The sequence below is a fragment of the Stereum hirsutum genome (assembly GCF_000264905.1).
Source record: "Stereum hirsutum FP-91666 SS1 unplaced genomic scaffold STEHIscaffold_5, whole genome shotgun sequence".
Lineage (NCBI taxonomy): Eukaryota > Fungi > Basidiomycota > Agaricomycetes > Russulales > Stereaceae > Stereum > Stereum hirsutum.
In genome coordinates this window covers 754,929-781,169 of record NW_006763135.1, presented here as the reverse complement: position 1 = coordinate 781,169, position 26,241 = coordinate 754,929, and the positions used below count along the sequence as shown (strand labels likewise).

Genomic DNA, 26,241 nt, shown 5'->3' with positions numbered 1-26,241 from the left:
TGCATTCTATGGTGGAGAATTTCCGGCTGAAGATGGGTGTGACGTACTCAAGTGGTGGAAGGTAACTACTGAGCTCTGTTTTATGAATCATGTTGCGTGCATTGACGGCGATATCAGAAGCACAGCGTTGACTTTCCTGTTCTCTCGCTCATCGCACGGGATATTCTGGCGATCCCTGGTGTTAGTGTGGCGGTTGAGCGTTTGTTCTCGCATTGCCGCCAAACGATGACGGAATTGCGCTCTTCCATGGCGTCGGAAACAGCTGCCAAGGCCGTTGTCTCAAAGGATTTGCTGAAGGAGGGTGTCGGAAAAGAGTTGGATTATCTTGACGGACATGGTATTTGGAACGAATAGTTACGAGTAGTATTTGTTTCAAATGATTATGCTAAATTCGGGCGGATCTTACAATATGATACATTTCGAGCTCCGTGTACTCGATTTCCACATGATTCGGTTTTGTTACAATACCGGCCCGTAACATAACTTAAGTAATTTTGTCAAGCCCTAAGTGGCGTGGCGTGGCGGATGCGGGGCTGCTCGCCTTCCGCTTTGGGCCACCTATACATCTCTCTATCAACGTCCACCTGCGCATCTCCTCCAGTCATCATGAGCAACCTAGAGAGTGGGTCCCATTTATCATTTCGTATACCTCTCGAAGCTGATATCATCCAGAGACTTTGTTTCAACTGAAGGTGGCTACTCCGGTTGATATGCATGCAGACCAGTTGAGACTGAATGAAAGGTGCCATGATATTAGTTCACCGCGAAGACCCTCAATCGGCAGGCGAAGAAGGCACAGAAGGATGAGAACTCTGAGAAATCAAGGTTAAAGAAGGTGCGTGCTCCCTTTTCTTACGGTTATCCACTGTATCTGACCGGGACGTTGGAACCTACACAGGCGCTTCAGCAGGGGAACAACGACGGTGCTCGTATATACGCCTCGAACGCTATCAGGAAGAAATCTGAATATCTCAACCTCCTTCGTCTCGCCTCTCGCATCGACGCTGTTGCAAGCAGAGTCGAAACAGCGGTCACTATGCGACAGGTTACTGGGAATATGACGAGCGTCGTGAAGGGTATGGATAAGGCTATGGAGTCTATGAACCTCGAACGGGTGCGTTCTTTGTTTTCTCATATTGAGCGTGCTCCACTAATCTGCTGTCAATCAATAAACCACTTTGAGAATAGATATCCCTTGTTATGGACAAATTTGAGTCTCAGTTCTCAGACCTCGACGTGCAGACTTCATACATGGAAGACGCCATGTCATCCACGACGGCCACTTCAACTCCTCAAGATCAGGTCGACGCCCTCATGCGTCAGACAGCAGAGGAGGCAGATATCGAACTCGCACACGACCTCGCCAGCAAGGATATGGCAGGCGTGCCAGATCTGTCGAAGGAGGAGGAAGGTAAGGTCTTGGAGGAAGACGGGAATTTGGCAGAGAGATTGAGGGCTTTGAGGCCTGCAACGTAAAGTGACAAGGTTTTGTATATGACAGCCCTTGGTAGATCTTGTGCGAGGGCAGGCTAGGCTAATTTTGCGGGATGGATGTAATTGGAGACGCTTGTATACTTGTATGTTCTGGACTTTCTTTCTCGATTTGTGTTTCTGTTGAGGCCTTGGTTTTGTCCTTTCAACATCATCTGAATGTACATGATGGTTTGACATGTGCCCCGAGTCCACTCGACGTACTTCCCTGAGTCGTCAGGATCATACCAGTGGTCGCCTCCGAATCAGTGAGTACCATATCGTAGTCCTACTCCACCCAATGGCCATATAAACTCCGATAAATATTCTGGTGTACGGTAAAAGTGCGAAAGCTACGAAAGCATACCAAAATAAATACAGATGAGAACGCTATAGCTCCGCAAAAACGAACGGAGGAGTCGCCTTCATCGCTCTCATACACCGACGCAGGCTGTTCACTAGGGACGAGAGATTCGCTGCATGTATCCCGACCCGATGACCATAACACTCCGTGCCGAATACGGTAGCTCGAACGCGCTCTTGCTCCAGAATCTCTTGAGCCACGTTCCAGCATAGCTATATGTCGCACGAAAGAACAAACCATTTTGATTAGTCCATAGGATCCGCCATTGACTGCGAGAAACAGCGCACAGACCATCAAAGTGCTATCCAAAGAATTATAATCCTCACCGCGGAACCCATCCGAGATACTAACGATCTCCACCACGGCATCCACAGCTTTATGATGCGAATCCTCATGGTCGAGCGCGTTCGCCACAACGCTATGCACGTTAGCGAGCGCAGTCAACGCCAATATCGTATCCGTTTTGCAGGAGAGCTTGCCCATAGGATCGTTTAGAACGAGATCGAACTTCGTCGTGGTGAGTCTCGTGCTGCCGATATGTTGCTCTGTTCTGCGGATGAGGGTGGTGTAGGTTTCGTACCAGGGTGGTTCTATGCCAGGGTCTTCTACGAGAGGAGAAGTATTAGTCTTTAGGAGATATAGGTTGCTCCAATTTTCAGAAGCACGTACCGGGAACGGCGTAGAGGCGCCACTGAGTGATAAATGCCCTTGTCTCCTGGAAGAGCCAAGCGCTGATCGTGCGAGACAAAACAGTGTTCGTTGGATCTGGTGACCGTTCAAGGGTCTGCATCACATGCAATCATCATCAGTAACAAATCGTCCATTATTTCGACGACGGTAAAGGGTGTCAGAAAGAAGAAAGAAGACCTACCGCCAACGCTCTAAACTCGTCATCCAAATGCGGTGGCAGACAAAGTGGCAACGAAAACATCATCTGCCCGATCTTATCCAGATACAGGGCATAACACAGCGCCGACTTCTCCTCGTCTACCTCGTCCACCGCCTGTAAATGCCCATACGCACCGTGTGACGGTCGTTGTGCACGCCGTAGAGCGATCGCCTCCACGTCATACGCGGAAAGCGTGATGTGCATGTCGCATTGCAGGATAACGTCGTTCGCTCTTCGTCCCATGCTCTGGGCGTCGCTCCATCGTTGTTTGAAGAAGAGGTAAATGGTGAATAGTGAGCAGGTCTGGACGTGCTCTACGGGCGTGAGGGTGACAGGGACGGTGGACAGCATCTCTTCGACGAGCTGGAAGTAGGAGGCCTCGATTTCTGGGGTGACGGGCCGCTTAAGGTCGTCCATATAGAAGACGCACCCTAGTAGATGTGCAAGGTGGATGAAGATGGGATGGACGAGGGCGCCAGATAGATCTCCACGAGCGATGGCGTCCAGCTTTTCGGATATCATACGAAGTCCCATGCAGGTTCCCCGAGTGAGAAACTCCGCACGTCTGTTGACGCGTGGAATGGTAAGAGAAGTAGAATAAGAAGGCAGAGGGTGGGGTAAGAGCTCACAAGTGCGTGGCAAGGTCTGCTGGTAGAGTAGCTTGTAGTAAAATCCCGGGAAACATGTTTTCGGGGTCGTCTTGCATTAGATCTGGTAATTTAGGTGATGCATCCACTGGTTCGAGAGGACCCAGGATAGATTCCTCAACCGGTAGGGATGGACCCAGCCATGACGATCCCGAAGTAGCAGCGCCTTGATTAGACGACATATCGGAGTTTGGGGGAGAATGTGGTTGAGATACATGATGTGGAGGTAACGACAAGGGAGGATGTTCGACAATTAATACGTCACAGCTTGAGCTGCCTACGCCACTGGACTGTTCTGTGAGAGGCGTAGATTGTCTTCGGGACCCTGTAGCCGACTATAAGTCAAACTTGCGTATACGACTCAACATGATAGAGCCGTTCCACTTTCCTTCTTCAGGCGTACTACTCGACCCCGAGGGGATAGGGGCAGGTAAAATAGGCCTTGGCGCTGTATCATTGAGCTCTGGGTCTGAAGAACCATCGTCGTACTGGTAGACACATAGCGACTGCTTCTTGATCTTGACACATGTCTGGCAGTGAGGGCGACCACCATTACATCTCTTGAAATGATCAGTGTACGAGTTCATATAGTTCAAAAGGGACTATCCGCTCAACCACATACTTTCTTCTTTCGACTAGAGGGGTACGGCATCACCGTGAGTACAGAACTTTGAAGAGTATTGATTAGAACGACGATCAGAAGACTCACCGACAAGGAATACACGCATCGCCTTTCGGCAAGAGGCCGACAAGAACACGTTGGGTCCCAATATATTCACAAGGAGGACCACCAGAAAACCTTCGTCGTGCACACTGCCCACACTCTGGCGTTTTCCCGTCGCAACGCTATAAATATGAATCATAGTGTCAAACCAATCACAAGTGTCAGGTAGAAGATGGAACCACGCAACAATCTTTTTAGTTCGGCAGTTTGCACAGGTCCCTCGAGAGCTCATCGTCGTGTCAAGTACTACAGAGATGCTACGCTGTTGCCGTTGACTTCGAGTTGAATGACCAGATGAATATATCCAGCGGAGGTCACAGAGGTGTCGGTGTAAGTCAGCCTGAGTGAAGGTGAGGTCTGAATCCGAGTCTGTCAATAACGACCGAGAGCAAGGTGGGCCAAGAGCTTGTTAGAGTGGCAGTTGACTAGGGTAATTGGCGTGTGTGCCCAGGCCATGGTACAACTTACAGAGACAGCATATATCTTCTTTTGCACTCGGTCGTAATTGGCCCTCTTTGTATGTAAATGCATCCGGGATACGAAAGTGCCTGCCCAAACCTGGCCCGTCATTGTTTGGGCTTATTTGGTCAAACTTGCTGTGTCGTTGCTGTGCGGCCATGCTGAGAGTACAGCCAGGCGGTCGTCATTATAGGCATGGACAGCAGTTTACTTTGATGGACGATCAATGACATCTAGTCACTATACACTGTGCTACATGCTCTCGCGATACGTAGGCTAACGTTCAAGATCATCTATTCATCCCGGCGGGTAATGACAGAAAGGAGGTGTCATATTCATATGTCGTACACAAGCTTGTAGAGTCGATATCATGGACAGTAGGCTGCCCGCATGGATTCCCACTGACCCATTCGGCTCAGATGTGCGAGCCTGTTCTTGCTCCAATATCCCCTGGGCAGGCTTCCAGCATATCTTGGGGAGTGAGACCATTAGCTTCTCAGGGAATCCGAAAGACGGTCAGTCATCTTACAAGTAACATGCAGTTCAAAAATGGATAATCGCCGGAGGAGAAGGTATGCGAAATGCTGGCAATCTCAACCGCAGCATTGACGGCTTGTTGGCGAGAAGTTTGATGGCCAAATTTGGTGGCGATGGCAGCGTGCGTATGCATGAGAGCAGCCAATCCTATGATAGTATCGGTCTTGAGAGAAAGGGCGCCTGGATAGTCGTGATGGACCAACTCGAACTTCGTTGTCCCGAGTTTAGTGCACGTTATGTGATGCTCGATGCGCTCAATGAGGCTCATGTACATTTCATACCATACGTTGGTATCGTCGCACGCTATAAACTCGTCAGTGTGGAGTAATGAGATGATGATGGATACTTGCCTTCCGTCGAGTCTTCAAGTTGTGCAGGAATTTCTTGGGCGACGAAGGAACGCGCCTGATGTAGCAGCCAGCTACTGATGCTCCGCATGATCACTGTGTGAGTCGGATCGACGGGCGAATCCAGCATCTGAAGCGGTAAACGGGTTAGAAAACACGATACACGTTCCACCGAGAAAAAGGTACTACCGCGAGGGCCTGGAATTCTTCATCGAGGTAATGAGGCAACACGACGGGCGTGGACCACATCATAATACCAAGGTAGTCGCAGGACACTACAAAACAAAGGATAGATCGCTGCTCATCTTCCTCGTCGATGGCTGCGAGGCAGCCATATTTTTTATGCAGTGGACCCTGCCGTGCGAACGACGCCATCGACTCCGCAGAGGGAATCGTAATATGCAGATTGTTGTCGACGATAACGCCGTATTTCTCTCTACCGTAGTCGCATGCAGCGCTCCACTGGTTGGTAAGGAAGTGATACGAGCCGATCAAGATGTAAGCTTGCAAAGACTCCACCGGGGTGAAGTTTTCATGATTTTCGAGAGCTTGCTTGACGATATGATGGTAGCTTTCTTGCAGATCGGCAGACACACGCTCGCCCGAATCGTCGCGGTAATAGACACAACCGAAAAGGTGAGCGATGTGAATAAAGAACGGGTTCACGTTCCGACCAGAGAGATCGCCACGGGTTATGGCTTCCAGTTTTTCCGGTACCATGCGAAGGCAGACGTATCCTACGTGCGAGAGGAACTCAGCACGCCTATAAATGATATGAGTAGACCAAAAGCCAAACAGTAACGTTGAACATACAAGTGAGCTGAGAGATCTGCGCTATGAACTGAAAGGGAAGACAGTTTTCGAGGTGGAATCGCGGGCGCCAGGTCAGAATCGTAGGTGCACTCCGACTCTATGCCTGTGACAATGCAGATTCGGCAGAACGGGCGGTCACTGCTACACTTCTTCAAGCCAGATGTAAAAAAGAGAAACCTAGAGCATATATATGATAGGTTAAATACCTTTTTCTTTCGACTGCAATCACAGAGTTACCACAGTTGAGCTTTGAATACAAGGTGAAAGACTACCAAACTGACCGGCAGGGAAGACATGTATTGCCTTTGGGTGATACTCCGGAGTGTCGATAGGTATCATACTCGCAAGATGGGCCATGATCCGAGAACCTGCGCCTTCTGCATGGGCCACAATCCGGCTTGACACCATCGCAGCGCTATGATCCACGTATCAGCGGCATTGAGAACATGGGACCCGTCGGGCTACTCAACCAGCTTCTTTGCCCTACAATTGGAGCACGCTACGTTTGGACTCATGATATCTGCGAAGAAAACGTTGAGGGCCGGTCTCGTATCCAGGCGATCGCGCGTAGGGGCAGAACGCTTGAGATAACTCGGTCAACGTGTAAAAATAGTTTAGCAGAGATTACTCACGCATACGGCGAACTATGCAGTGATGCACCTCGAGCAATGATCGTTGGACTGCACCAAGTATGTAGTATGTGCTCACCAGATCACAGCTCAAGACTGCGGAGTTCGAACAGGACTTGAAAGCTCCCCAGCGATTAAGACTCAGCTGGTGACAAGGTATCAGAGAAAAGAATATTGGCGCGTTCTCGGGTGCTCGGTACTGTACTGGTCGTGGTAGTGAAACTCACAGGCAAGCTTGAAGGATATTTGAACGGTCGCACGGGAAGACCCGGGCTGACCCGGGGTTTACACAAACATTGACGTTGTGGCGTGAGCATTGTAGCTTGTTGCCACACTGAAAAGCCCATTCATCGAGAACTTGGAACTGTTCGTGTTCCACCATCGCTGATCTTACACCTTGAGGGTTACGAACAGTTTACTATGTAGGTCACACTTTATGTGGACGTGTCCAACCTGTTCCAAGACCAAAAAAAGACAAGACTCCGGTCGTGTATATACGACAATCGCGACTACTACAACGCAACTCATGACAAGAAACCTCTGATCGCACCACCCACGTTCTGCACATCCAGCAGGAAGGTATCATGACCCCAGACTCCCCCCAGCTCATAATAGCTCACGCTCTCATTCCCGCCCATCCTCAAAGCATCCGCTACCTCCCTCTGCTGCTCCACCGTAAACAAGATATCGCTCTGCACACCCAGCACGAGCACCGGCGTATTCTTCAGGGGTCTCAAACCTTCTGCGAGATCAGCGAGGTAAGGAGGCGGGTTCGCTGGTGGAGGGTGCATTTTGGAATGCGTCGGGATATGTGTATGATAAGCCGGTTTATGTGGTGATTGTGGGGAATGTGGGGACGACGACAGCAATGAAGGGCCTGATGAAGGACTGGGCTCGTTCGACTCGAGATTGAGCGCCTCGAGCGACGTAGCCGTCATGTCGAACAGATCCATGGCCTTCGAAACGTAGATCAACGAGTTTGGGTCATATTTGAGACAGAACTGTTCTCCTTGGTGATCGAGGTACGTCTCGATGAGAAAATCGGGGCAGAGTGCTGGTGGTATGATTTCGCCGTCAACGGAGGGTGGGTTGCGAGTTTGGCGGCCAAAACGGAGGTCCCACTCAGGGCCGGATCGGTACGTTATTGTGGCTATCTCTGTCGTAAGGAGTTAATTTAGAAGATATAGGAATAAAGGGAGAAATATACTTACGGCGGGCGAGCTTGAGACCTGTGTGTGGTGGGAGACCATCATAATAAAATCCGTTGTTCCAATTCGGGTCCGCCATGAGAACTGTCCACGCAACGGTCAGTCTCTGGTGTTTGTCGCGTTGAAAAGCCGAGACTTACCACTCCTCTGGGCATACCTCATCGCAATACTACTCGGTGTACTCCTCGCTGTTCCACTGATGCTGACCACTTTCCCAACCCGTCCAGGCTCCAACCACCCCGTTGCCAAACTCTGCATCGCGCCCATCGAACAGCCCACACTCGCGTATAGCTTGTCCACCCCCATACTGTCCAACAACCTCCACTGCGCCCTAACCATATCAAAAATGCTGACCACTGGAAATCTTGTCGCGTACGGTTTGCCCTCGCTGTCCATCGGATTCGGTGACGACGGCCCCGTGGTGCCATAGCACCCGCCAAGTACGTTGGTGCAGATGATGAAAAACTGGTTCGTATCCAGTGCAAGGCCGGGTCCGATGAACTTTTCCCACCAACCGGGAGCAGGGTTCGTCGGTGTCGATGCGGCATGCGAGGAGGCAGAGAGACCGGTGTGTAGAAGGATGACATTATCTTTCTTTGCTGAGAGGGTGCCCCATGTCTCGTAAGCGAGAGTGAATTCGGGTAGGGGTTCGTTCGGGTAGTATGTCAGAGGAAGAGGCTCCTGGCAATGGAAGGTCTGATAGGACTGTGGCGAGGGTCGGGCGTAAGGTGGTTCTGGACCGCTAGAAGATGGATCCGAGGCTGTCGAAGAGGATCCGAGTGTTGGATTACAGGAGGAAGACGGAGTAGGTCGATGCTGCGGATGTGAAGCAAATGCAAGGAGGCGGTTGGAGCGGGCGGCGTGCTGGTCGACGCAAGGAAAGGAAGGCCGTTCAAGCGAGGCTCTACGAGATCGTGTAGGAGCAGGGCTGCTCGTGCTCGTTGACTTATGGAGTTGCCGGCGTGGAGCTCGAGTTGAAGATCGGGATAGGCGAACAGCAAGACTGCTCATGGTCGGTTTCAGTGAGAGGGAAGAAGCCATGATGGTTTAAACTCGGGAGATCTGTGACTGGATGACGATTTAGTACAGCCGGTCATGTACAGGGAAGAGGAGAAGATAAAACACAGAGTCCCATGTCAATCATGCGAGCATATTCTCTTTTGCGGCAAAGGAAGCAATGAGAGGAGGATATTCCACATTGAAGACTGCATCGCAGGTTCACTCCCAGGGGATACGAGGTCTGAACGGCAGCTCAAGACTTCAACGGCGTCGCTTAGCCACGTCGTACTCGATTCATGCGTAGCTGTCGATACTGGTCGCTCTGTATGTTGGCGAACCTAACAGAGTATATCGACCAACAAGATTGGACTCCTACAAGGGACTTGACGAACATCAAGCCATGACGTACATTTAACTGTCGAAGGAGGCGACGACTCTTTGACGCCGTGTTCGTCTATACGGCTGCTAGTATCTCCCCCCCTACACATATATCCACCAAGAACACACACACCGTACTCTTCGCAGAAACATCTTATGAAGAGACAAGGTACTTACTGGACTGTAATCGATAAACACTTTTCTCTGCTCCCTGAGTTCGCCTCCAAATAAGGTACCGTCGTTTCCGCTAAAAAATCGCAAAGTTCACCGATTCGACAGGAAAGCCGATTCTTGGAGGGCCTGGTTTAACTTAGAGAGGATGATGGTGGTGAAAGAGGAGAAGATGGCCTGTAGAAATGGTGGATGACGAAGAAAAATCCATTTTCTCTCGGTGAGGGCGAATGGGGATGATATAACTGCTTGCGAAAGTCTGGCGTGCTCAACCGAGGTTATGTCGTCCTCCCACGTGATCAGCGGCGTCTTGCTTTTGGCCACAACCTTGACTTCGCCTTCGAAAAGGAGGAAAATATTAGAATCAAACGCGGTGAGGTATGTGACACTTGCGTTAAATCGTAATAGGCGTTTGATGGCTGTCTGTGCAGTGTTTCTTCATCACTTTTATCACAGCCACCGCCCGCCCTCCGTGATGTCGGCTTGAAGCCGGCCATGCAGACTCACTTTAGCAGTCGCGGATCAGAGGCCAAAGCTTGTCCCACCATGCCGTCGTATCTTTTCTTTCTGTACTGTTTGTTCGTGCCCAACCACATCATGCGTGGGCAATTGGGCCACACGCGGTGCAGTTGGTTTGAATCGACTCGAAACCACTGGATAGTCTGCCCTCAGATGCGATTTTCAGTCCATTGATTGACCATACCTATGGACTCGCCTCACGAGTTTTCGCACCATTATCGGTATGTGAAGCTGTTTTCCACCTCGAATGAGCTGCACGCTCAAGTCTCCTCGCCACCTACCTATATAAACTTCGCACAAAATAACTGTACCGACGTTTATCGTGATGATATCGGCCTATCGCATTGCATTCACCTCGACGTCTTTCTTTCCTCTTGTATATTGATCTTATATATGTCTGGCTACTACGTCTTCACTGCGTGCCAATGGGCGGCTCCATGGATCTAAACACCTTGGTGAGCAGCATGGTTCCCCCTTCGCTCAGCTTATACTTGACCATGATAGCTCGGCGATGCGCAGTCGAAACGCTTCGACGTTTGAAGTCTTTGGTTACGTTATAACGCGCGCAAATATCTTCCTTGAACTGGTAGACACTGCTTACGGAAAGTGAAGGTGAGAGTTGTCCGAAAGTTTCTTGCTATGATACAACAGTGACTGACGCGAATCATTTCCCTTGGCTATCCCACACAGCCCGACAAAGACGCCAACCATCAGTGTATGCCGTTGGTAGACCCATCCAGTATTTGTGATCCGCGCTGAGGAATGCTGTGAGGTAGGAGGATCTACGGGCATTGTGAACTGTTCGAAAAGCGCTCAGTCCAAGAGTGTTAGCTGAGTGCCGAACTTCCTTGTGCCCCCACCTGCTGTCCAGGATGTAAAGCTCTAACGAATTCAAAGATTCCACAAGATAGCGCTTGGTATGTAGGGTACAGCTGGCCAGCTAGCAGGTTGGAGCGGAAATTTTTGGCCTTTCAGTTTCCTCACGATTTTGATTGGGAATGAATATTTATTTATTTATTTTTAGTCATAGTTTGGGATTTCAGTGTTTTTTACGGGCATGGACTTGATTTTGATCCACAAGGGGTCCTCCCCGTCGGAAGGCCCATGTAAGTACACAACGCGAAGCAACCGACGGGCCTTCGATCTTGCCAAGATCGGCGAATGACGCTCTAACACTTTCACAGCACTTGTGCATAACCACAAGCGTTTTGCACCTTAGCTAACTGCTACTCCCGACTGTAGTTTATATAGAAGCTGGCATATGCACCTCTCATCTCAGAATCACCATGGGCTCTCGTATGACTTGCTCGAACTGCAAAACCAAGAATATCGTGAGTATCTTAGACAGTATCGCATCGGAATGCATCACACTAACCTGACGCTATCTGGCTCGCAGTGCTGCGACAGTATCAGGCCAGAGTGTGGACCGTGTACAAGGCGAAGGTATATGCCAGGTGGTCTACCATGCGACTACAGCGAGAGTCTTCACCATACGAGTAATCTAGGCCCGCTTTATGAAGGCGACGCATGCATTCTTTGCCGGTCTGTTCAGCTAGTTTCTTTGACTTGATTTGGACAGACAGCTCACGTAGAATTCTTGTAGTGAACAAAAGAAGGTATGTAAATTATTATGGCCCTGGTGTTATGTTCTCACACGGCCAACAAAAAAAAAAAAGAGGTGTAGCGGCGAGCGTCCGTTCTGTCGAAACTGTGTCGCCATAGGAAACCATTTAGGATGCGTTTACGAACGCAGCTTAGCATCTGGGACAAACCTGCCCCTACGACATTCTCCCGATCCATTGCTATTGCTTTATCCGGATCTCCTCATGCGCCTGTACGTCTCACTATTTTTACTGGACATATGGATTGACCTTACCAGTCTGATTTTTAGACGTGCCGAGTTTCTTTCGCATGGTGGATACTGCTGTGTCCGTATGATACCAGAGAAACTAGACGCCATAGCCTGTGGCGATCTCACTGGTCGTATTGTCCATCCGATTTTTATTCACCTTGCACACATATTAGGCTGTGTCTATTACCGCGACGACAACGATCAGCGTGCCCCGCCGGACCTTGAGGCAACCTACTATCAACTCGTAATGCGGTGTCTCGAGGAGCGGGACTCTTTCACTCCGGTGGAAAACCTACAGGCCTACATCCTGCTTGGCATATATCGTTATCTCGTCAACCAGTTCGGCGCTGCATGGGACTGTGGGACGAAAGTCTACGATATCATTTTCAATGCAGACATGCACATCACACTACCTTCAGCGGACTATACTGGCTCGTTCCCACGACATAGCGTGTCGCCTGGTAGATATGGCCATATTCAAGCCATCGACGAAGATGACGAAAAGAGATCCGCCTTATGCTTTTCCATGCACTCAGACTTCTCTGCCATATTAATATGGTCTAGGCCACTCGTACTACCTCATCATCTCGACGACGACTTTCGAAATTTGATTGTACGCGGCATCTCATTATCTTCTTGTTATAGTCCCCAGTTCTAATCGATGTGTCGTTCTCTAGAATTGCATGCCTGTCGATTACACGCACACCGTAATTGCGCGAACTACGAGTAGCTGGCTTCTACACGAAGCTCGTACCTTTATTTCTCAGGGAATTCCGTCAACGCTCCGGACGTCAGGCAAGTACGCTTTTGCCATGCGATGGGAATCATATCTGATTGAGAAAAAGCCTACGACAACTCGGGCATTTGGTACGAGATGTACACCAGCCTTATCGAGAGAATCAAGCGTCACATCACTGAGAGCAAGCTCGCGGCTACGAAGTTCGAACTTATATATAAGGACCAATCCGCATCCATCTCTCTTAAAACCGACGCAGTCATGGGCTTGACCGCCCTGACGGAGATTCACGTTGCTCTCTATAACGCCCTTAACCACGAAGAGTCTCGCCGTCTCGCCGTCAACGCCGCAATAGAAATAATCAGTATCTCTGACGGCCTCCCCAAGGACAGGTATGACCTCCTGGACCACTTATTCTTGGTAAGATCGTTATCCCTGTCACATCCTGTGCGGTGTTCTGATTTCGATGTAGGTGTGTTGGAAGACCGTCAGAGAAGTGCTGCAACAAGAACAAGCTCGCTTACTTGGCGCGAATGCTGATGATACTTCAACACAAACGGCGGTTTACGCAGGGACTATTCCATCGTTGTTGACGGCTCTCCGAGAGTGCATTCGACGCTTGAGGGCAGTGGCTCCGTTCGGTCAGCGTCCCCAGTGACTGTAATTTGTACTGTGATCCTCGAGTTTGTTGTACCCCACTCTCCATACTTACTCCCCATCTATTATGTCCCGACTTCTACTAATAACCTCTAATACCTGTATAATATAAGTTTCAGGATACAGAACCATATCTCCGACCCCCGTTCCGAAAGCGCGCATCCTTTTCGCTCAGGGCGTAGCACCTCAATGTGCCAAAGACAGCGCCAAGCTCATGGTGGACCGTGACGACCTTGTAGTCGCCGTGTTCATCTTCACCGAATCTTACGGTCCCTTCCCGGAATGGACATCAAGGACCGTATCGATACGATTCAGATTCCAAGCTGCTGGCACATCTCATTCTGTCCGTGGTGCGGCGATTCCACCTCAGTCGGCCTTATGTACCGCCGCTTGAAACCTCGGAGGATCGACAGGGCGCGGAGCTACTTGTCCCGAGCGCTAGCGTTCCGATATGAAAGGCTAAATTCCAGAGGGCCCGATGATCGTCTCCACCTCCGTTCAAGGATCTCCAAAGCATCCGCTTGGAATTCACAATATCCTGTGTTATAGTCGGCTATAAGACTCTCTGTGATGACGGCGGCCTGTTCCTGTGTCTCTCAGAGTCTGCTGAAGCGGCTCTGTCATGTCCGAGTCGTCACCTTGAAGCAAACCTTTGGCATCCTTACGCTTTCATTCCCAATTCGTTCCTCGGAGAGGAAAACACAATATCCTGTGAACAAATGATGCTTCTCTGATGATGGTAGGCGACAACGGAGCAAGGATATAGTCTTACATTAAAGGGTATCAATATTATTTATTTAGACAACAGGAAGATCTGGTGTCCGCCATGAACTGCGCAAAATATGACGATCCAGCACCGCATAATTCCTCAAAGATCGTTATCATCGCCGTCGTGTTCTTTCTCAGTCAACATCATCATGTCCACTCGCAAAGCCTCTCTTTACCTCCGGCCAAGACACAGAATCTATGCCCGAACTCGTCCCCATGCCCACCTTGAAGGCATTCATCGCTACCTTCACCCCCTCCGCAAAGCTCTTCGTTGCCGAAATCAACCCCTCTGGACTGGCTGTTGCCCCTGTTCTCTCGTCCTTCTCGCCCAAACCAATGAAGCGCATCTTATCCGTGACCTCCGCCAACAGCTCCGCTTCCCGCTGTGTCATATTTGAAGGTTCATCGTCCGGATGGCCGATCCATTCGCCCTGCTCGTTTATGTGCCCATCTGCGATCGCCTTCGAGAAAGCCCAGGTGGCAAATTGTTGGAACTCCTTGGGATACTTTGTGGCAAAGCTGGTTGGCACTTCGACGACATCCGGCCCTTGATCTAGCCCTAGACCTATACCCTCAACGGCGCCCATGACACTTGCGGTTCGAGTGCCGGGCGATGTGATTCTCACCAAGTCTCTCTCCTTCGATACCATCGCGCTATTCTTTCTCTCCCGCACTTCGGGGTATTTGGCGTCTTCCGGCCGCGATGGGACGTGTCTCGGGCTGCCGCTGGTCTGGCTCCCAACAGAGGGTTGAGCGCCACCGCCACCGGTCAGATGTCGAGAGAGGTTGACGTTGCTGGTATACGGTCCGCCTACTTCCAATGGGAACGGAACGTCCGGCCTTTCTCTCTCCCAGTGGGCCTTCAACCGCACCAATAACACCTCCGCTGTATCCCTATATCCCCAATTAGAACCCACCAACCCTTCAAACCACCTCTCCGTCTTTCCATACACATACGCGACGATCCACTCCCATTCCCTACCCCGTCTTCCCGGACGTTTCTCCACTTTTTCGGGCTTATTCTTCTTCTCATCGGTACCGACCGCGCCATTAGTGTGTGGAACAGATGGAGGATTCACGGAGGAGAAATTTGTGTCGATAGAATGCGAGGCATAAGTGATGGCCTGGTATATCGCCTGCCTGATGTCCTTCATCTTCTCCCACGTAAAATATTCATGGGGATGCGCATGCGGCTTCAACCAAGGCGGCATATCTGCACAACTCCAAAGAGGGGCTCTAGACGCATGTTCCCACCCTGTCGCGAGCACGACGCTCTCGATTTCCCGCCCGGCATACTCGCCGAACCCTCTGAATCCAGGTTGCGCTCCTGATCCGGTTAGAGGAGGACGAGCAGGCCATGTTCCGGGAGACGCGGGAGTAAGGGGTTTGAATTTCACTATGAATCGGTCCATACGCATATCGTGGTGTTTTACGCCGAATTCGTTACCCTGGAGAACTTGGTGGGCGGTGTATCGAGCCTCTGGACTGAGAGTTCCGGGAACGTAGAAGCCACCGGAGTGATAAGATATAAGTGAGCCTAGCCTATTCCAAGTGTCGCGTATGCAGACGATGTCCATCTCGGAGAGCGGCTTGCCGTCGAAACCGAGCGTTTCTGTGGTTTCCCATGGTGGGAGAGACGAAGTGGACGAATTTGTAGAAGAATGGTGGTTGTGAGAATTTGCGGATAGTTTTGACTGGGGTTTAGGTCGTGAGCTGGATTTAGATGAGACATTGGTAGTTGTGGCGTTTAGGCGTGATACTGGGGTTGGATGCGGGCTTATTCCTTTAGGTCCGAACACTCGTTCCGTACGCTGTGAGAGGGCGAGGAGATAGTCATGTGTCGAAGTAACAGACTCTTGTGAACGCATGTGCAGTAATGGACCCTGCTCGAATGGCCGACCAAGGAGGACTGATTCGTATGGTGGGTTTCCGCGGGGCATAGGTGGTGAATCGGGGATGTGTTGTGTTTCTGAAGACATGACACGAGATCGGCAGCAGAAAAGGGAAACAAACAGGTTACCCAGGTGTGTGTGGATCTGGGATTGCTGTAGTGGAGAAAGCTGACGATAAATCGTTGCCAAATCGGGGCCGGGAATCTTCCGGAATCAGACAACGGCAGAAAAACGGTTGATGTTAGTTGCTATAATTGAGGAGCGGTAGTGAGAGAAAGAAACGTACCAACTGCAGAAGAACAACCTCAGCATTGACGGGATTGGGTATATTGTCATAGTATCCGTAGATTTTAGGAACAGTGACCTCAAAAGTACTTTGCACGGCCTGAGTCATTCCGATCTGAAGTAAAGAAGGAACTAAGCGGGTTGACGATCTACTGGCTGGAACGGTGACATACCAGGGCTTTGGTAGTTAGTGAAGGCCGACCTTGAGGAAAGTGAGCCAACATCGAATGTGGGCCGAGGGGGATTGATTGTGGATCGAATGTAAGAAGGATCATCTGGGCAAACGAATAAACATAAGTGTTTGACATGAACACATTACTTTTCGCTGACTATAACAAGCTTCGAAAATACCAGGACCCGGGTGAGGTTTGCCTGAGTTGAGAATCGAGTAGACAGGTAGAACGACTCGTCCTCATTTAGTTTCCCTACATAATTCACTTCATAGCTTGACAGCCCCTGATACCTTTTCTGGTCGAGAGCTAAGCAGAGGGTCGAGAATAGGGACAGATGATAGCACATGGATCAGTTGTTTCGCGCAAGCGTATCAAGGTCCAAAAATAATGGTCACATAGGGACGACGCCTCAGAAAGACAAGACATTAAGAAACCAAGGGGAAAACGCAGAGAGACGATGTCACATTCGTCTGAACGTGGTGATGCCCGTGTTCGTTTACGACCTTCCAACTCGCTTCTGAACCAGCACCGCAAAGCGCGACCACATCAAGAACAATAGACCAGGCGAAGGTAGAATCACACGTACGGTGCCACTCAGCCTTGGGTGAGGTTTCCCAAAATCACCAGACCAACGAGACAAAAGGACTCACGTTTTCGCCACCCCATCGTGTATCTTGACAACCGATGATCCTCGGCGCCACCGTATTGCTCGAAGTTTCCTGTGCCCTGGCCTTTCCCTTCCCCTTGGCACTCTTCTTTCCTCCAGACGTTTGCCTCATCGCCCATTCAGAGCTTCGGCTCATGCGCGCGGTATGTTCAGCTGTAGCCGCAGCTGTCCCAAACCTTATGAGCTCCTTAATCCGAACGCGGGGAAAGTGAGTTGAAGATGACATTATAGGTTGGGGATGAGTGGCCATCAGTATTCGGAATAGTGTGAAAGGATACAGATGGGAGAGATAGAGCCGGCTAGCAGTTCGAGTCAATGGCTGAGTTATGAGAGTGTTTGGGGATGGGCCGATAAAACCAGAATAAGAAGACGCCCCGCTTATATATGATCGCCACAGAGTTGTGTCACGAACACGTTGCTCAGAATATTGTGCCTTTATATGGTCACAACAATGGAAGAGACTACGTGGGAAATCGATGATTGCTTGGGCGTAAGACAACGATCGCGCAAGTGGGGTGAATGTGGGTACAAAGGCCTAAGTATGCCCAATCGAGTCCTTTCACTGCTGGCAGAGAGCGCCCGGCAGAGGACACTCGTAGATTGTATCGCGAACGGCGTCGCGCAAGTAAAGCAAGGTTGTAGGCAGTCAAAGCAAGATGGATCCAACGAAAGAATAGCGTGGTCTTGTTGGCCAATCCGTGAACAAATGTGGGTCCGACTCGGAGTCCTAGTTTCTGTTTTTCTTTATAATCGTAGTGTCATAACAGTTTACGTAAGACATGCTTCAGAACCACTACACAAACCGTAATGTGATCCACGTGGATCGCGTTGTGGCACTTGTAGACGTGGCCTCTTGAGTCTGACCTTCACCACCATCGCACCCTCTCGTGGCTTAGCACTCTTCAACTTGTTCTTGACCGTGGCATAACGCAATGCTCTCTATAATACACTTCTCTTTTTTAGTTGCGCTGATCTCCCAGCTCTTGATGGTCCAGGCGCAATTTCCATTCTTCGACCAGATGTTCGGGCACGGAGGGCGCCAGCAGCAACAACAGCCTGCAGGAGGTCACTCTCAATGGATGGCACATTCGGAAGCAGGTGCGTTATTTTTCCTATTGACTGGTACCAAGACTGACTTTGGACAAACGTCAGTCCCATGTTCCAGCTATCTTTGCCCAGACACGCTCGCATGTGTCTCACGGCCTGAAGATTGTCCATGTCCCAACGTCCAAGACGTCAAGTGTGTTATTACAGATTCCGAGCAAGATGAGAGTGGGACTGTCGTATGTGTGCGTGGTGGGATTGATTGCAAGGTGGTGGAGGGGTTGGCCAACAAGTTCACGAAGTAGACGAGACTATGTGAGTGGCACCTGTGTTCTTTGTCGGTAGTGAACTACCTTAACTCGGTGATGACCAGGTTGTGTCACACGCATAAAATTACTCTATTATATGGACGGCGGGCCGCTCACCTTGAACTCGTGTGTGGCACTGAATGTTGCGTATTGATCATTCTTCGGACGCTTCAGCTCGAGATCCGCTATATTCACTGTCCTCGCCGCACGTGGGGTGCTACATTGACACTTGTGGATCTGGATCTCGTGTATTAACTGTGTAAGTCTTCGGCTCATGGTTGTGGAAGGTGGCCACACTGAGTGACCCTGTGATTGACTTCCGTGCGTCCTGGAACCCCGATGGGTCACTTTTAACCACGGTTCAATCCTTCACCTCTCCGCATTCCTACGATATCGATGAACCGATTGGATACTTGGCATCTCTTCGCGCACTCTGTGAGCACTCTGTACCCCACGTCACAGGCACCCAAGTCTATATGTGCCATAATGCCCGAGTTCGACCTGTATTTCTTCAGGTGGCCGTTCACACATGGCGTGTTCAGTTCGCCCCCTTCGCCTGAGAGTGCGAGTCCTGGTATAAAGTTCCATGAACTCAATCTCACGAGCGATTCAGCTTTACCTTGACCCGTTCGTCAACGAGCTCCCAGTCCGCGACAGAAATGTGGTACACGATACTTCCAGTTGTTGCCTGCCTCGCGCTTGCTAAGGCCCAGACAAGCGACACAATCTCAAGCGTCGCAGCAGCTTTCACTAACTTCTCCATCGTTCCCGATGTTCTCTCATCCTTTGCTCCCATCGGTCTCCTGGACGTCGTGTTCACCGATCCAGCCACAGGTGAGACGTTGCACGTCACCCCGGGAACGAATCTCACCATGGAGCGTACGTGCCATTTCACCCTGACTCTTGTTATCCAGCCATCCGACTCCGCATCTCAATTATGTGGCTATCTAGAGACCTTGAACGAGCCTCAGTTCTTCTTCACCACGAATGACACCTCATTGTCCAACTCAACATTCGTCATTGTCCTTGTCGATCCGGATGCACCAACCCCACAAAACACCTCCATCTCGCAGTTTAGACATATGTTAGCGGGAGATTTCATGCTTTCCAACATGGGCAACACGATCAACGAATCTGCGCTCACGAACACAAGTGCCGCAGTGACACCTTTTGTCAACCCAACGCCACCAGCGGGCTCTGATCCCCACCGGTAAGCCTTATATCGGGTGTATCCTGGAGGAAGAAATTTACTGAACAATGAACACAGATACGTCGTGCTCCTCTTCGAGCAACCTTTCAACTTCGACACCGAAGCGCCTATGCTCATCACTCCCGACACACCCCGCAATAACTTCAACCTCACCATCTTCAACGAAACGCTTAATCTTGGCCCGCCTCTCGCCGGAAATTTCTTCCTCACCGGGCCCGACAACTCAACGACTACCGCTTCCGCCACCACCGGGTCGGCGGCCAGTCTAAGCACGTCTTTCGGCAATCCGTCAGGTTCGGGCAGCGTAGTTTCTGTCACGGGTGGTGCAGCATCGAGTGTCACGAATGCGGCGAGTACCCCAACAAACACCGCGACGAGTGGGGCTATTGAGACAATTGGCTGGAGGAAGGATTGGAAGAATGTCGTGTTGGTCATGGGCGGGGTGTGGATGGGAGTGTGGGTGTTGCAGTAGAGAGTCTGATGTTACACTGGCACTGGCATGGGGCTTGAGCTTGGCTGAAACAGAAGTCGGCTGTCAGGAAGCCTTTTGCTAATTTATGTCGGAGTGCGACGACCTAAATAGTCTGAACTCAGAGAAATGGTTGCCTCCATACAAATGTTTGAAGTCTGCCAGCGCCGAACTCTGAGTGAACTCTTGAGCGCTAAACTGTCCAGAGCCCCCGCGGGGCCGCGCCACACAGAACCTATTGCCCCTAACCCTAATCTGAGCGCGTCTCGCGAGACAACACGAAACCTCATCTCGCATCGCTTACCACCTTACCACCACTTTCCCCCACGTTCATCGAAAAGAATGGCTACAGCACGGCCGGCGGTAAGTACACTCTCTTTGGGTATTCTTCTGTGAGTTTCATCCATCTCACGTTGACCGTGTGTCCCCGACAGTCCAAGCTTCCACCGGGCGCAAACCGTATTCTGTTTGTCAAAAATCTAAACTATCAAATTACTGGTGAAGACTTGTACGATTTGTTTGGGAGGTATGGGAGCATTCGACAGATACGAATGGGGAACGAGCAGAAGACGAGAGGGACGGCTTTTGTGGTGTTTGACGATGTCATGGACGTACGTCTTTCTTGTCATGCTCTCTGCTTCCTATCCACCTAGTAAGACGCGGAGTCAAACTGCACGCGTCATTTCCCTACTCCGAGGAGGCTTACTTGGTATCAAGTTGTGACTGACCTGCCTCCTTCCATCTCCAGGCGAAGAATGCACTCGACCACCTGAATGGTTTCCACTTGCAAGAGCGATACATCGTCGTCCTCTACCACATGCCTGCAAAACAAGATGCGGCAGCAGCTAAGGCTGAGTTGGCCAGAAGAGAAGAAGAGTTGGCACAGCTGAAGAAAAAGCACGATATCAAGGATGAGGATTAGTGTCCCGTGCTCTCCTACTCGCTCGCTCCGCTCTCTATCTCTTTTCGGTGAGACTCCATGATATTGAGGACTCTTTGAAAACTAATTTGTTCCAATAATTTCCGTATCAATAGACCCTCCTGTTTTGGACTTCATCCGTCACTGCTTGTATGTATATCGCTGCTCTATATTGTATTCATAAACTATACCACGTCAGCCGAGTGGCCACGACTGAGAGTCCTCAGTCCTGGGAGTCGAATGCACACCGTTCCCCAGCACACCCCGAAATTGCAGCAGAATTTTCCAGCCCCTCCGTCTAGAGTTTCAGGCCACGGTGTATAGCTCTTCCCTTATGTCTCTCCGAAGTGGCTCGTGATTTGTTTCTTCTCCAGGGTCATCGTGTATCTTCAAATGTCGATAGCCAGATGCCCTTGTGGTGAGGCTCTCTCTCGTCACCCATCCACATTTGCTGACAACACAGCACGCCGTAAGGCACTCTCGGCATCGTAGCCGCCAGTCAACCTTCACGGCCCCGATAACCATCGGCACCCGAACAACAATGGGGAATATACGGCTCGGAATGTCTCCATCTGCTTCTTCTGATTTCAGTCTCCGGTGCGTGGCACCTGGACCGCCAGCACGATACATCCGCGCTCCCAGCGCTGGGCTTGACCTGCAGTCATCGGGAAGCTAATCTCATGGCTCGCTGGATGCAGTCGGCCGTCCACCGAGGGTTATCATCTGACCCCGGTGCTCGTCAACGTTCTCGTATCATAGCGCTGAAGTGACCTTCAAGGCTTGGGAGCCGATTCGATCTCTTTCGCCTAATCTTACTTCTTACTTTAGAGGTATCCATCAGGGTTCGCCGTTCGCCCAGAATTCCCATGGCGAGTCGCGGATGATATAAAAGTGCGGCGGTCACTTCAAAGGGGCAGTAGCCGCCTATGGCTTGTGTGGACGGATCGAGCGGCGGGGGCGAAGGGGCCGTAGTCGAATCACAATCGATGTCTTGAGGACTAGCTCTATCTTGCTTGATTGCTTATCGAGCTTCAATTTAGAACGTAGAATAAGGTCCGTTTCACACTCGTTGTTTGAAAGCATGCGTCTTTAACGAACTAATGGCACGGACAAGAAATTCCCAGCCTCCCGCCACGCAGCCTCTAACACAGGAGCAGAGTGACGCATAATCGTACAAGATTCTTCATGGCACTGCATGGAACATGTCCCAACACGACCCAACGTTCAATTCAGTTCGACGATTCCCGGTCGAGAGACGCCTCCGGTCTCTATCCGCATGCCTTTCATCCATCTGCCAATTCCCTAGTACCTTCCAGCGGCCTTACAGCTCTCACAGAAGTCGTCGATACGCGGGGCTGAATGAAAGAAAGCGACAGAACACAAAATCAGATTCTCCAACACAATGCGGTCAGTACGGAGAGCTGACTATAATACTGGGGCTGAATATGACTGGAAACGGGTGCGTTGGACGATAAGTATGAGTCAACTTGGGAGGGCGAAGTCGTAGCACTCACTATTGCCAGCAGGTGCTGCTGTTGCAGCGGGGCGGCCTACAAGAAGAAAGATGCGTGCTGCTGAATCGACAGTTCGGGGCGCCACAGTCGATCTAGTGCCACAGTCAACCCAAGTGTGTCACACCTAACAATGCATCGCGCACCTCTTCCTCGGGCTGTATGACCGCCAAGATGAGCTCACAGTCAGTGGATAGCGAACATAAGAATACGCACGAGAGAGACGGCATGGTTACACCTAGACGAACAAGTAACGGTGAGTTGATGAATCCCTATAGACGGACATCATGGCTCACTTGAGGAAGAGGTTTGAGACTCTGGAAATAACTGTCAACACAAGCCACGTCGTCCGCGGACAACTGAAGCCTCACCTGCGATAATAACACATTGTCCTACCGTGGCTAGTAAGGAAGAAGCCGGTGAGTGGGGGTGAGCAGGCGATGGTTTCTCTTCCAAATTTGAGCCCTCAATTTATAGCTCGGGCCCCTTCTGTGTCCCACTTTCGGTCCGATGAAACCATGGCCATCGCCTTGTCCAGCGCTATTTCGAGGGAGAACCTCTTGAGAGCTCGCATCCTGATAGACTTTTGGCATGTGCCCTAAAGGAGTGGGAGAATACAAGACGCCGTGCCGTAATAATCCATTTGCGCTCTTCGTGCCTTCGACTGGGCAGCAGAAGTAGGAGGGAGGACAAGGAAGATCGTGCATCGTGCTACATACGCAAACGACGACGGAATAGTCAAAGATAGACCTGCACGGCAGGCTCCATGGCACGCCGATGCCCATGTCCCAAGGGTATCGTGCTCTCATCATCGTCTTTAGCTCCGTTGTGTCTGTTGTCGTGTACATAATGTATTGCTCTCCATATTCTTCCATTCAGGCTAGATTAGGCTTTACATGGTTTCATTATGGGTTCAACATGTTGCGCCGATGGACGAATCACCGAATGGAGGGCGAAGAGACGGAACATCGGTGAGAGAGGGGCCTGGTAGTGGTCTCGAAAGGAAACAGCCAGTTCGGTTAATGCAGTCTCCGTTTCCTATAGACAGCCGCTGGGAAAGCTCACTCACTTCATCATTTTTAGGGGAATCAGCGAGGGCTGCAAACTTAGCTTTCCTGTTATTTTCGTTCGTCGTCGCGTGTGTCTCGCTCAGCCGGCGTAAACCATCGCGATTTGGGGAAGAGAGATGCCCGGTCACCGATGTCTTCTTGCTGAGCTCTGGACAGAGCTTGCAGAGATGCCGCTTGGGCTTTGAAGATTAATCGGCGGCTCAAACTACGGGACTCAGCCACTGGCAACACAATTTTTGACGAGATGCATAGAAGAGCAATTCCTCAGGCGACCTCAGCAGGAGATCGTCCCCAGGATCAGGGGTACGTCCATCCTTCCTATATCCGCATGTGCTGCGCCAGCCGCTGAGTTTGGATTCCTCCGTGGAATTTCTTGACCCGATTCTCAGCGAGTCCCGCTCTGCGCGGATGACTGAGATGGTTCGTTCCATGTAACCTGGGTGCAAATTTGACATAACAGTGACCCGTCAAACACGGTTATGACATGGAAGGTTTACCAATTCCTTCACGTTCACTTTCAATTGCACTGGCGTACCCAGTCCCATGCGCTTCTGCATTCATACTCACTCCGCCGCCTGCGCGAGGACCACAGGAGAAATGTCGTGTTCTTGATAGTGGCGTTTCTTTGGTATGTAGTTATCATTTTTGTTACGACCTACGCCACCCTCGTTTACTTTGGGTTCAATAGCGGATTGAGTCACAGGACATGGCATTGTCATGTCTGTGCGACGTCCGGCGTCTCAACTCTAGCGAAATACAAATACGTTATGGTTCTGAGAAAAGCTTCCGAAAGCCTACAAACAAGGAGAACCTGTATGGCAAGTGACATCAGAGGGTTTCGAAGACGAGATATGAAAAAGACGAGCCTGGAAATCTGAAGTACTTATTACTTATCGAGTGAGTGAGCTCCTCCTGCTTTTACGTGTTTGACCTAACCGCTGGCTCGAACGACCTTCAATTTGTAGTGTCCTACTCCTTCCTCGTCAGCCTCGAACGCTGAACACGCCAGCTCTGTGTAGCAGTGACCTCGAAGACACACATGGTTTTGCTCACTTTCTTCATCTTCCCTTTCGCCTCTGCCATTAGACTCTTTCTTACGCTTTGATCCTCTCTTGCGCCACCAGACCTTTTCACACGATAGCTACCGCGCAGCTCTAGAAGCCTGCTCAATCGCGATTATGTCGATACCGACCACTCTGAATGGCTACCTTCCCTACAATCTCGTCTGTGTTCTGAAAGCTTAAATTCATAGCCTGCGAAACGAGACAATGGTGTATCGTTGAGAGCGGATGCCCAAGCAGCTGGAGTATCCCGAGGCCCCGCGGAATGAATATGAAGGTTTCCTTCCAGGCGAAAACGTTCGCAAATCTTCGATCTGGCCCTAGCTCACATTCGTAGTACGTCAGAGAAAAGATGAGCGTTGTCTGGAAAAGGTAGCCACTGAGTTAAACGGTTCTTTCTAGACGATCAGTTTAAGCAGTGTGGAGTAATCGTTGTGGAACAAGTTCAAGGTACCACTTCCTCGTCTAGCCCACGACAGGCGAAGGCGGTTAGTCGGTGTATTACGATCACCAACAGGAACCTTTATTTCTTCCTTGCCCGGTAACTGGTGCATGCCTAACACGGGACGATATTTCGAGCGCGCCTCTGTTCACGGCTCAGGCAACATGCCTTTTCTTGGTTGAAGGAGTGCTATGTTTCGGTCTATTATAGGACTAATATGCCGCAGCTCGTTTCCGAGGACACTCAATCTACCCGCATCCAACGGTACGTACGGAAGCAGAGTTATCGATTGCCTATCAGGTTGATTGAGAGCAGGAAATACCAACTCTGAAAACCCAAACGTCATTACAGCAGGGCAGCTGATTTCCAAACTCATCTTGAGGAGAGGGATGGCCTAATTAGTCTCGATGCTGTCTTCTACTTATCATCACCTTCAAGACTTTTGTGAGCTAGGCCCTCAGGCTTGAGGTACGTCTCTTCCATGCTCTTCGGACATGTAATAAACACTATCCTAACTAGTACACTATAGTCCACGATGTCATAGGACAACCTGAGAAACGCACACATATTCAAGAGTCGGAAAACTACACTCTCCTAGGCGGTGAGAATTTTGGGAGACTACTAGCCCGCTTGGACTGTGAATGCACATACGCCCCTTGCAGTTCCCTACGGCCAACTTACAATCGAGTTCCAGCTTCTATACTTATGACTCTCCTGGTGTTCGCTATATAACACCGATATTAATCCTGAATGGAGAAGCGACGTTGTGTTGGATTTATCAGAATAGCTCTAACTTCCCCAGGCAGGACATCTCAGGTTAGTCTTCGCGATGACGGATGTGGCGCTCTTTGCACGTCTAATATACCTTAACCGCAGGCTCCGCGTCAGTATCGGACATGGTCGACCACCATGCGGGAACTGGGGAACGAGAAATTGGACTCTATTAGTAGTTGAGTAGTCTTCTGGAGCGAGCATTCCCACCCGTGGACGCTGAGAAAGTGCTAAGTAGCTCGACAAAGGGCA

The 26,241-nt window shown here is 50.5% G+C and overlaps 9 protein-coding genes across 9 annotated transcripts; 6 read left to right on the top strand and 3 right to left on the bottom strand.

The window, feature by feature from the left end:
- The first annotated feature begins 577 nt into the window (after positions 1-577).
- Positions 578-1,676, top strand: STEHIDRAFT_76617 (vacuolar assembly protein DID2). The gene is made up of 5 exons (XM_007302363.1): positions 578-622; positions 673-692; positions 758-835; positions 899-1,114; positions 1,189-1,676. Exons 1-5 carry the CDS (start codon positions 607-609, stop codon positions 1,474-1,476), a joined length of 618 nt encoding a protein of 205 aa, XP_007302425.1. The 5' UTR covers positions 578-606; the 3' UTR covers positions 1,477-1,676.
- A 100-nt stretch (positions 1,677-1,776) lies between these two features.
- Positions 1,777-4,594, bottom strand: STEHIDRAFT_120194 (uncharacterized protein). The gene is made up of 10 exons (XM_007302617.1): positions 4,563-4,594; positions 4,282-4,463; positions 4,080-4,216; positions 3,993-4,005; positions 3,759-3,930; positions 3,353-3,695; positions 2,706-3,288; positions 2,504-2,618; positions 2,126-2,439; positions 1,777-2,046 (listed from the first exon to the last, which is right to left on the bottom strand). The coding sequence occupies exons 2-10, from the start codon at positions 4,324-4,326 to the stop codon at positions 1,861-1,863; spliced, it is 1,908 nt and encodes a 635-aa protein (XP_007302679.1). The 5' UTR covers positions 4,327-4,463; positions 4,563-4,594; the 3' UTR covers positions 1,777-1,860.
- A 2,752-nt stretch (positions 4,595-7,346) lies between these two features.
- STEHIDRAFT_167351 (homoserine acetyltransferase) lies at positions 7,347-9,837 on the bottom strand. The gene is made up of 4 exons (XM_007302616.1): positions 9,642-9,837; positions 8,228-9,155; positions 8,091-8,171; positions 7,347-8,035 (listed from the first exon to the last, which is right to left on the bottom strand). Exons 2-4 carry the CDS (start codon positions 9,126-9,128, stop codon positions 7,404-7,406), a joined length of 1,614 nt encoding a protein of 537 aa, XP_007302678.1. The 5' UTR covers positions 9,129-9,155; positions 9,642-9,837; the 3' UTR covers positions 7,347-7,403.
- Positions 9,838-11,404: 1,567 nt separating this feature from the next.
- Positions 11,405-12,178, top strand: STEHIDRAFT_120192 (uncharacterized protein). The gene is made up of 4 exons (XM_007302615.1): positions 11,405-11,485; positions 11,551-11,696; positions 11,758-11,988; positions 12,046-12,178. The coding sequence occupies exons 1-2, from the start codon at positions 11,416-11,418 to the stop codon at positions 11,652-11,654; spliced, it is 174 nt and encodes a 57-aa protein (XP_007302677.1). The 5' UTR covers positions 11,405-11,415; the 3' UTR covers positions 11,655-11,696; positions 11,758-11,988; positions 12,046-12,178.
- A 399-nt stretch (positions 12,179-12,577) lies between these two features.
- On the top strand, positions 12,578-13,528 carry STEHIDRAFT_120190 (uncharacterized protein). The gene is made up of 4 exons (XM_007302614.1): positions 12,578-12,619; positions 12,684-12,801; positions 12,852-13,162; positions 13,215-13,528. Exons 2-4 carry the CDS (start codon positions 12,690-12,692, stop codon positions 13,398-13,400), a joined length of 609 nt encoding a protein of 202 aa, XP_007302676.1. The 5' UTR covers positions 12,578-12,619; positions 12,684-12,689; the 3' UTR covers positions 13,401-13,528.
- A 773-nt stretch (positions 13,529-14,301) lies between these two features.
- On the bottom strand, positions 14,302-17,317 carry STEHIDRAFT_167349 (uncharacterized protein; the record flags this gene model as incomplete). The annotated part of the gene is made up of 4 exons (XM_007302613.1): positions 17,168-17,317; positions 16,518-16,619; positions 16,346-16,459; positions 14,302-16,263 (listed from the first exon to the last, which is right to left on the bottom strand). Exons 1-4 carry the CDS (start codon positions 17,294-17,296, stop codon positions 14,302-14,304), a joined length of 2,307 nt encoding a protein of 768 aa, XP_007302675.1. The 5' UTR covers positions 17,297-17,317.
- A 724-nt stretch (positions 17,318-18,041) lies between these two features.
- On the top strand, positions 18,042-18,651 carry STEHIDRAFT_76611 (uncharacterized protein). The gene is made up of 3 exons (XM_007302362.1): positions 18,042-18,282; positions 18,337-18,543; positions 18,602-18,651. The coding sequence occupies exons 1-2, from the start codon at positions 18,117-18,119 to the stop codon at positions 18,531-18,533; spliced, it is 363 nt and encodes a 120-aa protein (XP_007302424.1). The 5' UTR covers positions 18,042-18,116; the 3' UTR covers positions 18,534-18,543; positions 18,602-18,651.
- A 544-nt stretch (positions 18,652-19,195) lies between these two features.
- On the top strand, positions 19,196-20,218 carry STEHIDRAFT_54427 (PEBP-like protein; the record flags this gene model as incomplete). Its single annotated transcript, XM_007302266.1, has 3 exons — positions 19,196-19,415; positions 19,488-19,746; positions 19,804-20,218. The coding sequence occupies 3 exons, from the start codon at positions 19,196-19,198 to the stop codon at positions 20,216-20,218; spliced, it is 894 nt and encodes a 297-aa protein (XP_007302328.1).
- A 339-nt stretch (positions 20,219-20,557) lies between these two features.
- STEHIDRAFT_155313 (RNA-binding domain-containing protein) lies at positions 20,558-21,137 on the top strand (the record flags this gene model as incomplete). The annotated part of the gene is made up of 3 exons (XM_007302612.1): positions 20,558-20,578; positions 20,650-20,826; positions 20,964-21,137. The coding sequence occupies 3 exons, from the start codon at positions 20,558-20,560 to the stop codon at positions 21,135-21,137; spliced, it is 372 nt and encodes a 123-aa protein (XP_007302674.1).
- Between the last annotated feature and the right edge of the window lie 5,104 nt (positions 21,138-26,241).